Genomic DNA, 12517 nt, shown 5'->3' with positions numbered 1-12517 from the left:
AAAACAAAAAACAAAAAGAAAGCCAAGACTTAACAGCCATGTGAAAATGTTGTTTACCCAAAGATACCATACATTCAAGTCATTTGACTCAATGTGTATATTTTTTTTTTAAAGAGAGAGAGAGGAGAGTGAGAGAGAGAGAGAATTTTTAATATTTATTTTTTAGTTCTCGGCGGACACAACATCTTTGTTGGTATGTGGTGCTGAGGATCGAACCCGGGCCGCACGCATGCTAGGCGAGCGCACTACCGCTTGAGCCACATCCCCAGCCCTCAATGTGTATATTTTGTGCAATAAAACTATGAAAATGTTTCCATTTTTACTTTTCTCTTTGGGTGGTGCAGTTTTCCTTATTTAAGAAAGAAAAATGTCTCAAAAATCTAGCACTACTTAAATTCTCAGTAAGAATCAGTGAATTAACAGTTAAGAGTCATGTCTTACTTGGACCTACCTGAATGTACTAAAATTTGAAAATAAAGGTTTAGGTTTTATTTCCCCTCTCTGCTTACATTAAAATCTCTCTCAATTTCAGGTGAGGAGAAAGTTTTCTATAGCTAAATTATCTTGAATATTTTAAATATTAAATCTTACTTTATTTCATCTGCAGTTTAACACTTACATGCTAAAGTGCAAATCACAGAGAATCAGAGTCCATGAATCTATGCAATGTTCTATAGTAAGCAATATGCCTGCAGCTGTACCCACGTGGTCATCTTGGATGAAAATATGGTATTGGGGTTATTTCATTCTTTAGGACTTCCTTTAAATGGATCCCAGTGGAGAGTTTTGAGACTTGTATTATTGTTCTCAATATTACATATGCCCAATAAAGCTGATTTTATTTTGGTGAGTCCAACAGAACACTGAAGATATTTGTGAAAAAAAAGTTATCCTTAAGGGAGACTGAATGAGCCAGAGGAAAAAATCTTACAGTGGCGCATGTCTATAATTTCAGCTATCTTGGGAGGCAGAGGCAGGAGGATTGCACAAGTTCTAGGCCAGCTTGGGCAACTTAGCAAGACCCTGTCTCAAAATACATTAAAAAGGGCTGTGAATGTAGCTCAGTGGTAGAGAGCTTGCCTAATATGTGCAATGCCCTGAATTTACTCTTCAATACTGGGAGGTTGGGGAGCCACAGGAGCACTTGTATGCCACCCTAATCCTTAGCCCCATTCTCTTTGGGTCTTCTGTTATCTGGGAACAATGGTTAATGCTCCATACTTATAACATTGTATTTCAGTCTGAATTCATTCATCACTCTTTCGCAGAAAATGAAAATACTATTTCTCCAGAGGCTGATAATTTAGAGAAGACAAAGTACAAGGTAAGTTCTATCATTAGGGAATGAATAATCAAATTAAAAAACCTCACAAATATCCATTTGTTAGCTAATCTTTTATAAGTGAAATTTGGTTGCTAGGTTTCACTTAAGTATGCTACAAATCCAGAATTTAAAATCACACAGTATTCTAGTTTTTATGTATTCTCAGGAAAAAAACTATTTAAAGAGTTCTATATTAATTTTTCTTATAAAAACTCTGATAACTAAATATAACAAAACTAATGACAGCTACTCCATGTAAGAGTTTCAGTTGATCTTTTTCATATATATAGAAGCACATAGTATATAAACACTAGGCTGAAACCGCACACCACTTGCAATACTGTGGAGCAACGCCTGTTTTCTTTAACAGCAACACAGGTGGTACTTGGAAGCTCATCAGAAATGCAGACTCTCAGGCCTCAACCAGGACCTGCATCAGCGTCAGTCAGTCCTCAGCATTGGTCAGCTCTCCAGATGATTCCGATATCTGCTTTAAGGCAGTTGTGAGGGCAAGTATATGTCTGTGTCAGAACCACCTTCAAGAACTTGCTCAAACTATAGCTGCTAGGGGTCTGCCCCTAATGGCCTGGGGCAGGGCCAGGGGCAGGAATGGAGGGAGTTGGGGCAGAGGCATCTCTTATTTTATTGTTTAGTACTGTGGATTGAAGCCAGAAGTAGTCTACCACTGAGCTACAGTCCCAGCTCCCCCTCTTTTTCTAATTTTATGAGACAAGATTACTATTGTAGAATGAACATTTAAAAGTTTTGCTTCTTGCAGCACATAAGGCAGACAGATACTATAGCTATACCGCCATATTTTAAGATGCTTCTGGATCTTCCTTTAAAAATCTCTAATATGTAAGCTACACAAGAAACTGGTCTCTTTAGCCAGTTATTATCTATTTTACTGGGATTAAAAATGGCATCTCCTGGTCTGAACACCTTCCTTATTCATCCCTACTTAGCTCTGAAAAGTAATAAATTCACCTTTAATAGAGAAAGAGTTGTCACCACTATCAACATTCAAGGGAATGCATTGTAGGAGAATCCCAAAACTATTTTGAGTAATAAAGAACCTCAGTTGGATAGGGTATAGTTCCTCCAGTTAAATACAGCTCATTCAGATGTAAACCACTTCTGATTTATTTTAAAAAGTAAACGAGATTAGTTGTAATGTATGCTTCAGGCATCCTATATGCACTCAACTAGAAATTAAAAAAAAAAAACAATGTATTTTCATTATAAGCAAACCTACATTTCTAGTTGGGCAATAAGGTAGCATAACTGAAGCAATTAAGTTTAAGACATTACTTTATTAAATAAAAATCATTTTTACATACTGTTGCAAAAGACTGCTTTGTCTAAAGGCAATAGTAGTTCCCATAACTCTCTCCTAATGTTATAGTTAAACCTTGATTAGTTCCAGAAAATAAGAAAAAGGGAAAAAAAATTCTTATTTCCCTAGATCTGTGTATTATAAAAGAATTTCAGAGCATGAAGGTAAAATGAAGCAGATAAAGTTTTACATACTGACAATTTTCTTTGAATTTTGTTTAAAATTTGGCTGCTTTGCAAAATTTGCCCTCATATCCACAGAAATAAACTTCTATTTTTGTAGAACTAACTGGATGATGGAAGATTGTTACCTATAACAGTAAATAACAAATACTTTGGCAAGCAGGACCAAAAATACAAGTGAAGACATCCATAGACACATTTTAAACATCTCTTGGGTGTTGTATGGCTACAAATAAGGACATTAAGCATTATGGTTGATTGTAGGGTATTGGTGGACCTTAGTACAGTCAACACATCCACCTCCAACAGACATGGACATACATGGGTTAAGTCAAGTAAAGTAGTGGGGGGAAGAAAAAAAAATACAGAAACACCATAAATCTGATAACATCTCTCAAAAAAGGGGCTTCCCTGAAGCATGGGAAATATTTATTGGTGTGAGTGCTTCTATTCTGTTATCTGGGGAGGTCTTGATGCAGATTCTGGCCATTCATACATATCGGGCAGCAAGGAATCATATTCACTTCGCCATATTCTTTCTTTAATATACTTGGTCTTGTCTTCAGGCTCTGGGTATCGGAAAGCCATTTTATTAGCATATAGGTATTCTGTAACCTGAAAAACAAAGAAGATTATTGTATAGGCTCTCATAGAAAATATTACAACACAAGAAATAAATTTAGAAGAATAGTATTTCTTCTTTTTAATAATAAAAAAAAATTAAAATTACTTTGACTTACTTCAAAACATTCAGAAACTATTCAAAGTTTAAAAGACAAAATAAACCAGATGTGGGGGTACACATGTGTAATCCCAACAACTCCAGGGACTGAGGCAGGAGGTTCCCAAGTTCAAGGCCAGCTCTAGCAACTTAACAAGGCCCTAATAAATTTAGTGAGACCCTTTCTTAAAATAAAAAAATTAATAATAGGACTGGGGGTGTTGGGGGTGTGGTGCAGTGGTAAAGTATACCTGGGTTCAATGTTCAGTGCCAAAAAAAAAAAAAAAAAAAAAAAGACTTGTCATCTTACAATGTATTTATAAAGTGTTTTAATTACGGCCCTGACCAAGAATTATTATAGCACTTCCCTAATAGTGCAGTCAAAAAAAAAATTATCACTTCAGTAGACACACCTGGGTGATCTGTCCAGCGCATCACTCCTCAAAGCCCACCTGAAAGAGCGAGCTTAGGGAACGCCAGATGTGTAGGACTTTACTTCCTAGTCATAGCTGACTTGACAGAGGTGAAAACCTAATACAAAGCAAGTCAGATGTCTTTGTTTTAAAATATGGATTGAGTCACAGATATAATAATCAGGTGTTCAACACCAAAAATAAAGTGCAATGAATGGATTACTGATCTCTGAAACCAAGATAAGTACCATAGTAAGCGGTGAGGATAAACCCTCTAGCTTTAGTCTGATAAAATGAGGAATGTAAAAAGCCTCCTCACAGGGAGTTTGCCATCCAGTTATCACGTTATGGTTTCATTTCAAATTTTAAAAGCATTGTGACACATGGTAAAATAAATCCAAACTTCCTTCTCCTCCTCTAATTCCCATTCCAAATTGTGACCACTATTCACATTTCTTATATCAGTTTTTCTAAAAGAAAAGTTTAAGAAAATGGTCAATAAAAATAATCTATGAAGTCAGGTATGATGGTGCACACCTATAATCCCAGCAACTCAGGAGGCTGAAGCAGAAAAATCTTGCATTTAAGGCTAGACTTAGCAAGACCCTGTCTCAAGATAAAAAATAAAAGAACTGGTAATATAGTGCAGTGTTAAAGTGCCCATGGGTTCAACCCCAAGTACCACCCCCCCCCCAAGAAAACCCCAAAACAAAACTCTGGTTACAAGAGCTCAATCTCTAATGTTATATTATGTAATGGAAAATGTGCTCTGTCTATTGCCCAAACTGTCCTCAAGTTTTTATTAAAAAAAAAAAAAGGAAAAAAGTTTTCTGCTTCTAGGAAGAGAAAACAAAACATACTTTCCCCCTATCCTGTCCGCAAAGTACAACCAAAAATGCTTGACACTGAACATGAAACAACCGTTAAGACAACTCTAAGAGGAGGAGAGAAAAGGCAGGCCAGCAAGGAGCCTAGAGACATGAGGAACAACACAGTGGCTTCATGTATCCCAGATTTTTAGATGAAAAAGCCAGCAACCCTCACACACCAAGAGACGCAGACAAAAAACACCTCAACAATGGCTGCTTTCTCTAGCTGAAGGATCAGAGGGCCAGCTTAACAGACAGAAAAATTTTCAGTCAATAGCCATGCTACTCCAGTCAAACACCACAGAAAAAATTTTGGTCCAGCCTACCTCTGCTAACAAAAGGTGAGTGAGGAGTTTAGACTTCCATCAAGGCTATAATGCGGTACCACAGGAGCCCTACCAGGGTAGTGTCAGAGCCAGGACTTTCATCCCCACTGGTCAGCAAGAAGGACCTTATCTCCTCACCACCCTGCTGCCCACACTGTCAGTGGAGACCATGTGGAAAACTTCTATCCTTAATCAGTCACCTCCCCAGTGCCAGGCCACTGGATGGTATCAGAGAAGGACTACAGAACACTTGGGACCTTGTTCATTGTCCTGTGGTAATGAGGTCACCAAAGTGTAGTGTCAGGACAGAATATTACTGTTGGGGAGGCTCCCCTCTCAGGAGTCAACAGAGGAAGTGGGAAACCTGCAGTGAAATGAAGCACATACCCCAAAGCAGTATCGGAGAAAGTCATTTAAAAAGAAGATTTAAGAAATATTTAGACTCTAGGTCTCAATTAAAAGAAAAAAAGAAACAAACAACTAAAAAGTACTACCAAGAATCAGGAACATATCAAACTAGGAAAAAGAGTCAGTAGATGTTAAAACCAAGATGGCAGAGATGTTAAAATTATCTGACAAAGATTTTGAAGTAGCCATGATAAAAATGCCTCAGAGGAGCCAGAGCCAAGGTGGAAAGCTGCAGGCTCTGGGAGGGCAGGGATGGGGTGGCTGGAGTTAAAGGCCAAGTGTGGGAATGTTTATTGAAAAGAATGTGCTGGGAGAACCCAGCCCTCACACCTCGGGGATTTGGGAACTGGCTGTCTGCAGTGGAGAGCCCTGCCAGATGAGTGCAGCCGTTCCCACTTCATAAAGTTCCTGGTGCAAAAATGAATGGCAAACCCAGCCGTGAACGTGACTTCTTAAAGAAGATTATTGAAACAAATGGTCCTGCTTTTTCAAATCTGCCCTGGTGGTCAGGAGGAAGAAAGTAGGGAGGAAAACTCCCTGGTCACTTGCAAACATCCCTGTCCAGCTTCAGAAGACACTAGTGTCTAATGGCACCACAAGAAAACGTGTATTGTTAGATTTCTCCCCTGAATGGAAGATTCTGGATCTGGTTGCCAGCAGATATTGCAAGAGTGTCAGGGATTGTGAAAGGGAAGAATCATATGTTTCTGACCCCAAAATAACACGATCCCTGGGCTGTAGAACTTGAAGACACATGTTAGATAGGCAGCTCGAGGAAGAGACACACTGATTACATATCTCATGGGCCGTCACTCTCTTCACTTCATAACATCACATATGTCACGGTGATTTTTCGGATTACTCTCAACCTAGATACCCTAGATACTCAGATCTCGTTTCCCTAGTGACTCTGCTGGCATCTTCCCTTGGAACTAGTTTTACTTCCTCACTTGCTGTTGGCATCACTTCTCAGATCTTTGCCATGGTATCTGGGTGCCTCCCAAACCCCCAAGTCTACAGAAGCTTTTCCTAGACTGCGGAGTCCTTGGGCCTTTATATCTCCTGATCACTCAAAATGACATCAAACCTCACAAGATTATCTGGCCTTGCTGCTTCTGGATCTACTATTCAGCCCAGCTTTTACCCCTGGATCTTTTCACTGTGTTCAAGGCCAGGGCAGGTGAGATCATTCCAGTTGCTCTTTCATGCTTAAGGAACTTGATAAATGAAGTTGTGTGGGGTCCTGGCAGGCAATACATTTGAGCAGAGTACAGTGGCCATCTGTGGACCAGTCCCTTATCCCTTTTTAAAAGTACATACTCAAAAAAAAAAAAAAAAAAAAAAAAAGCCTCAGAAAGCAATGTTACACATGCTTGACACAAATGAAATTAGAGTCTCAGCAAACAAAATAGAAACTTGCAGTAAATTAAAAAGAGATAAGGATTCATATGAAAATTTTAGTTCTAAAAATATGTGAATAACTGAAATAGAAAATTTAATAGATTAGGGCTGGTGTTGTGGCTCAGTGGTAGCACGCTCGCCTAGCAAGTGCAAGGCCCTGGGTTTGATCCTCAGCACCACATAAAACCAAATAAAGGTATTGTGTCCAACTACAATTAAAAAAATATATATATATTAAAAAAAAGAAAAGAAAATTTAGTAGATTAGATTCACAGCTGAATGAGGGGAACAGAGGAAAGAAATCAGTGAACTAGAAGATAGAAAAATAGAAATTATTCAATTGGGAAAACAAACTTGGAACAAACAAATCCCCAAAAGCAAAACAGCATGCCACAGACCTATGTAACAAAAGATCTAAAATGCAAATTATCAGAGTCTGGGAAAAAGAGAAAAGGGTTGAGCACTGCTGATAAATATTCAAATAATGACTGAAACCTCCCAAATTTGGCAATAAGTATAAACTACAGATTCAAAAAGCAAATTCCAAATATACCAAAGGAATCCACACTAAGAAGCATCATAATTAAATTTCCAAAAAATAAAGACAAAGAAAAATTCTCTCTTTTTTTTTTTGTACCAGAAATTGAATTCAGGGGCACTTAACCACTGAGCCACATCCCCAGCCCTTTTTATTTTTTATTTTGAGACAGGTACTTACTAAGTTGCTTAAGACCTTGCTCAATTGCTGAGGCTGGCTGTGAACTCACGATCCTATTGCTTCAGCCTCCCAAGCTGCTGGGATTACAGGCATGCGTGACCGAGCCCAGAATGACAGTGGGTTTCTCAACAGAAAACATAATGGCAGAGGGAAGTAGTAAATTCTTCGAGTGCTAAAAGAAAAGAATTGCCAATCTAGAACACTATACCTACTAAAAATATCTTCTAGAAATGACAGGGAAATCAAGACATTCTCAGAGTGAGGAAAACTAAGAATATAAGGATGACTAAAAGAATTTCTCTAGCTTGGCATGGTGATGCACACTTATAATCCTGGCAATTTAGGAGGCTGAGGCAGGAGGATCGTAAATTCAAAGCCAACCTCAGCAACTAAGGGTGGGGATGTGGCTCAATGGTTTAAGTGCCCCTGGGTTCTATGCTAGTACCAAAAAAGAATTTATCTAAACACCAAGGGCATGACCGAGAAGAAACACTTCGAAACATCAGGAAAGAAGAAAGTATGGTGAACAAAAATAAGGGTAAATTCAGCCTGGCAATAGTAGCAGAATGTAATTGTTAAGTATGTAATACTATAGTAACCACCACAAAGCTATACAAAGAGATAGGCTAAGGAAATTCTATAATGGTTGGGCTGGGGTTGTGGCTCAGTGGTAGAGTGCTCGCCTAGCATGTGTGAGCACTGGGTTTGATTCTCAGCACCACATAAGCAAATAAATAAATAAATAAATGTCTATCAATAACTTAAAAAAAAAAAGACATGTAACCCTAAGTGTGTATGTACCCAACAAGAGCTGCATAATATGTGAAGCAGAAAGGAAACAAAAAAAGAACTGGAGAAATAAATCCACGACTATAATTAGGAGTAAAACACCTCTCTTTCAATGATTTTCAGAACTACTACACCAGAAAATCATCAAAGATACAGAATACCAATATCACTATCAACTAGTTAAGAATCAACTAGTTAAGATCTAATTGAAATTTGTACAATATGCCATCCAATAATAGCAAAATACATATATACCCATCCTAAATGTAGGCACTAAACAAAAAAAATACTAGAACCAAACAAACTCAGAACTACAGCTAGTCAGAGCCATGATAGCTTAAAATACATTGTCTGGTTCTGCCCATAAGTGGCTTGCCACTGCCCTCAGAATGAATTCCAGATTTATTGATGTAATTACAAAGATCCCCCCCAACCTTGCCTCCTCCTCTTTTTCATTTCAAAATTCTCTCCTTTTTTGTGTCCATTTTCTAGACACATGAGGCTTTTTCCAGGATCACATATATCCCACATTCTTTTTTGCCTTTGAATCTTTGTATATACAAGTCCCTCTGCAGTAACCTCTTGTTTCCTAATCTAGGCAATTCCTCAGTCCTATGATATATGAGATACTAACAGGACATCCATCAGTATATTAGCTCCCAGCTAACTCAAAGTAGAATGAAGATCTCCATGTCATTGGTATTCAAAAGTTCTTGGACCATTAGCATAGCATTACCAAGAAACTTGCTGGAAATGTAAATTCGTGGACTCCATCCCAGACCTACAGAACCTCTCTATTCCAGACTTTACAAAGTCTGTTACTATTAGAGACTGGTAGTAAGGTCCTGGAGTCTGAACAAGTTCTCCAAAGTTGGACACAGTAGTGTACACCTGCAACCTCAGCTTCTATCAACTATATCCCTAGCGCTGGCCTCAAACTTGTGATCCTCCTGCCTTAGCCTCCAGAGTTGCTCAGATTATAGGTATGTACCACTATACCTGGCTACAAGCTGACTTAAACTTTCAGATCTTCTCTTATGCCATTTTCCTCTCTGTACCTTAGATACCAGCTCAACTGCACTGGCTGCTATTTCCTAAAAATAATATCCATTACCAATTCCCAATCTGTGCTTAGGCTATGAGCATTAAAATACTGTAACAATAATATTAAAAGGGCATAAACTTATGATTGTCTATTGCAAGCTGCATATGTGGCTGGAAAATTCCACATCCAATCTTGATGTTTAAGAAAATCTTAGTAAACTAGAATAGAAGCCTACCTTCTTTAGATATACATTTGCAGATGATTTGAAACTCAGAAGTTCCAAAGAACCGAGAAACAATTAAAACAATTAAAGTTGAGCTGGGCAGGCTGGTGCACGCCTGAAATCCCAGCAACTCAGGAGGATCGTGAGTTCAAACCCAGCCTCAGCAACAGTGAGGCACTAAGCAACTCTGTGACACCCTGTTTCTAAACAAAACACAAACTATGGCTAGGAATGTGGCTCAGTGGTTGAGTACCCCTGAGTTCAATCCCTAGTAACCCCCCCACAAAAGAATTAAAGTTGTTCAGTAAACAAACTGGTTATCAGGCAAATCCAAGTATTCATTCCTTTCCTCTATATAAGAAATAATCAGTGAGAAAAATATATATAGGAAAAAACATTTTTATACAGAATAACAAAAATTTAAAAATATTTAGAAAAGAATACGCTGTATGTTATATTCAGATGAAGAAAAGAAAATTATACTGAAAAGCTTCTTAAAAAGAATTTTAGAAAGAGATATTGATTGAGAATCCTAGGTATTCCAGAGGTTGAGTCTAGTCTGGGCAACTTTGTGAAACCCTGTCTCATGAAAAAAGGGCTGGGGATGTAGCTCAATGGGACAGGACCCTGGGTTCAATTCTCAGTACTGCCCCTACCCCAAAACTCCAAATAAAGAAAGATACACTCATATCTGATAGTTCAATGTAAATTAGTACTTTTTCCTCTGAAGAAACATTTGACAATGAATATTAGAAATCTTAAGCATGTTAATATGATTTATTCTTAAGATTAGAATTCATCCAAAAGCCACCACAGGATGGGGATGTGGCTAAATGGCAGAGTGCTTGCCTAGCCCTGGGTCTGATTCTCAGCACCACAAAAAAAAAAAAATCATGAATGCACATAAAAGATTTATCTATAAGGATGTTCAGAACAGCCGTATTACTAACAATAAGAAACTAAAAATGCTTAAATATTCAAAAATAAAGATGATTAAACATTATAATACAATAACAAGAGGATACCAATCAGTATTAGTGACCACACATAAGACTATTTATTGACTTACTCAGAAAAGTTTATATTAAACGGGAAAAGTACAGTTAGAAATCAATTATTAAAAATAGACACAGGTGATTATATCTATGTATGTATGAATGTATGTGCTTACAAAGAAAGAAAGAAAGACTAGAAGGCAAAAAAAACCTCTAAAATAATAATGTATATAATAATGTATATTATATTTTGGTAATAAAAAATATGAAAAATTTCTTTGCATCCTTCTCCATGTTTTGAATTATCTCTAACAAAATTATATTACTCATACAAGAAAATGTCATTAAAATTTATGAAGAGGGGGCTGGAGTGTAGCTCAGTGGTAAAGCGCTTGCCTAGCATGTGTAAGGCACTGGGTTCAATCCTTAGTATCTCATAAAAATAAATAAAATAAAGACATTCTGTCCATCTACAACTACAAAAAAAAAAAATTAAAAAAATTTATGAAGAGGTATAAATTACTTACTTTAATAGCAATGTTAATAGAAACTTCTTGAATATTAGCAAGTGGTGGGTAAAGTCTCCCCTGAGCTAACTCTTCATCTGTCAATTGACTTGTCAGTGCCTGAAAAGAAAAGCATAATTTTACTTCTGTTAGTTTAAATAACAGAAAGATCTATTAAAATGAAAAAAGTCAGTGGAGAAAGAGAAAAGCATTGGTAACAAAATTCTTATTTTTTGCAGGAATACATAAACCTCTACAGAAATTAAAACTGTTTATACAAGAAATAAAACAGATTTTTTTTTGATGCATTCTACCCAATACATAGAAAGCCTGGCAAAATTACAATATCTACTAAGAAAATAGACATCAGTATTTGTATTAATGTGATTTCTTCAGAATTTCTATTGCAAAGTCCAGTAGCCAGAATTCCAAATAAACTATCTCCATTAAAAATATGGAGAGGGGCTGGAGTTGTGGCTCTGCAGTAGAGCACTTGCCTAGCATGAGCAAGGCCCTGGGTTTGATCCTCAGTACCACATAAAAATAAATTAATTAACTAAAGATATTGTATCCAACTGTAATTAAAACATAAATAAAATACTAAGATATTTATATATTTATATCTATATTGTCTGTCACGGAACCTTTATATTCTCTCTCTCTCACACACACACACACACACGCATGCAGAAGTTTTAAACATCATAAATATGAAAGAATTCATAGTTTACAACCAAATGTTTAAAAGTAGACAGGCAAATAAAAAAAGCCATGGGTGGTAACTTCCCTTTCATTAATAGGGCAGAGTTAAACCATTCTCTATTTTAAGACCCATTCATCTTTATAATTATTCCTTTATAAGATAAAACATTTTAAACTTACCTTTGCAGCTTCTAGGAAAACATTATCACTGATATGTCGAGTTTGACAGAGAATAACAGCTAAAGCCACACCTGAAAGAAATTTTGAGCACTTTATTTAGTAAGGTCATTTTTCAAATTATGAAAGGGGCCAAATTCCTATAACAAAGTACAGAAGTAGTAATTTACTCCCATCCCAAACAACCCTCAAGAAAAAACAAAAATCTGAGCTAAAATCAAACCAAATGATTCCTGTTAACTTACAATTCTTATTTGCTTAAGGATGTTATTTTAGAAATAAATGGCTTCTCGATTTAATTTTTAAGTTCACCAAAATTACAAATGCATGTAATCCATCAATATTCATTACAAAACCCACCAATTTCCAGTCTACCTCTAGC

General features: G+C 36.9%; 1 protein-coding gene across 2 annotated transcripts in view; it reads right to left on the bottom strand.

Annotated features, from left to right (window-relative positions):
* Positions 1-277: 277 nt before the first annotated feature.
* The window catches only part of ME2 (malic enzyme 2), a 64569-nt gene continuing 52329 nt past the window's right edge, over positions 278-12517 (bottom strand). For both annotated transcript variants that reach the window (XM_081263267.1, XM_081263266.1), the window contains exons 14-16: positions 12139-12209; positions 11278-11376; positions 278-3457 (exon numbers count right to left, since the gene is read on the bottom strand). In XM_081263267.1, coding sequence (XP_081119393.1) covers positions 3290-3457; positions 11278-11376; positions 12139-12209 — 338 coding nt within the window. In that variant the 3' untranslated portion in view covers positions 278-3289. The remainder of the gene's footprint in view (positions 3458-11277; positions 11377-12138; positions 12210-12517) is intronic.

The sequence above is a fragment of the Spermophilus citellus genome (genome assembly GCF_964194105.1).
Source record: "Spermophilus citellus genome assembly, chromosome: 12".
NCBI classification, from domain to species: domain Eukaryota; kingdom Metazoa; phylum Chordata; class Mammalia; order Rodentia; family Sciuridae; genus Spermophilus; species Spermophilus citellus.
Note: the sequence above shows the minus strand (reverse complement) of the source record. Positions and strands in the feature narration are given on the sequence as shown.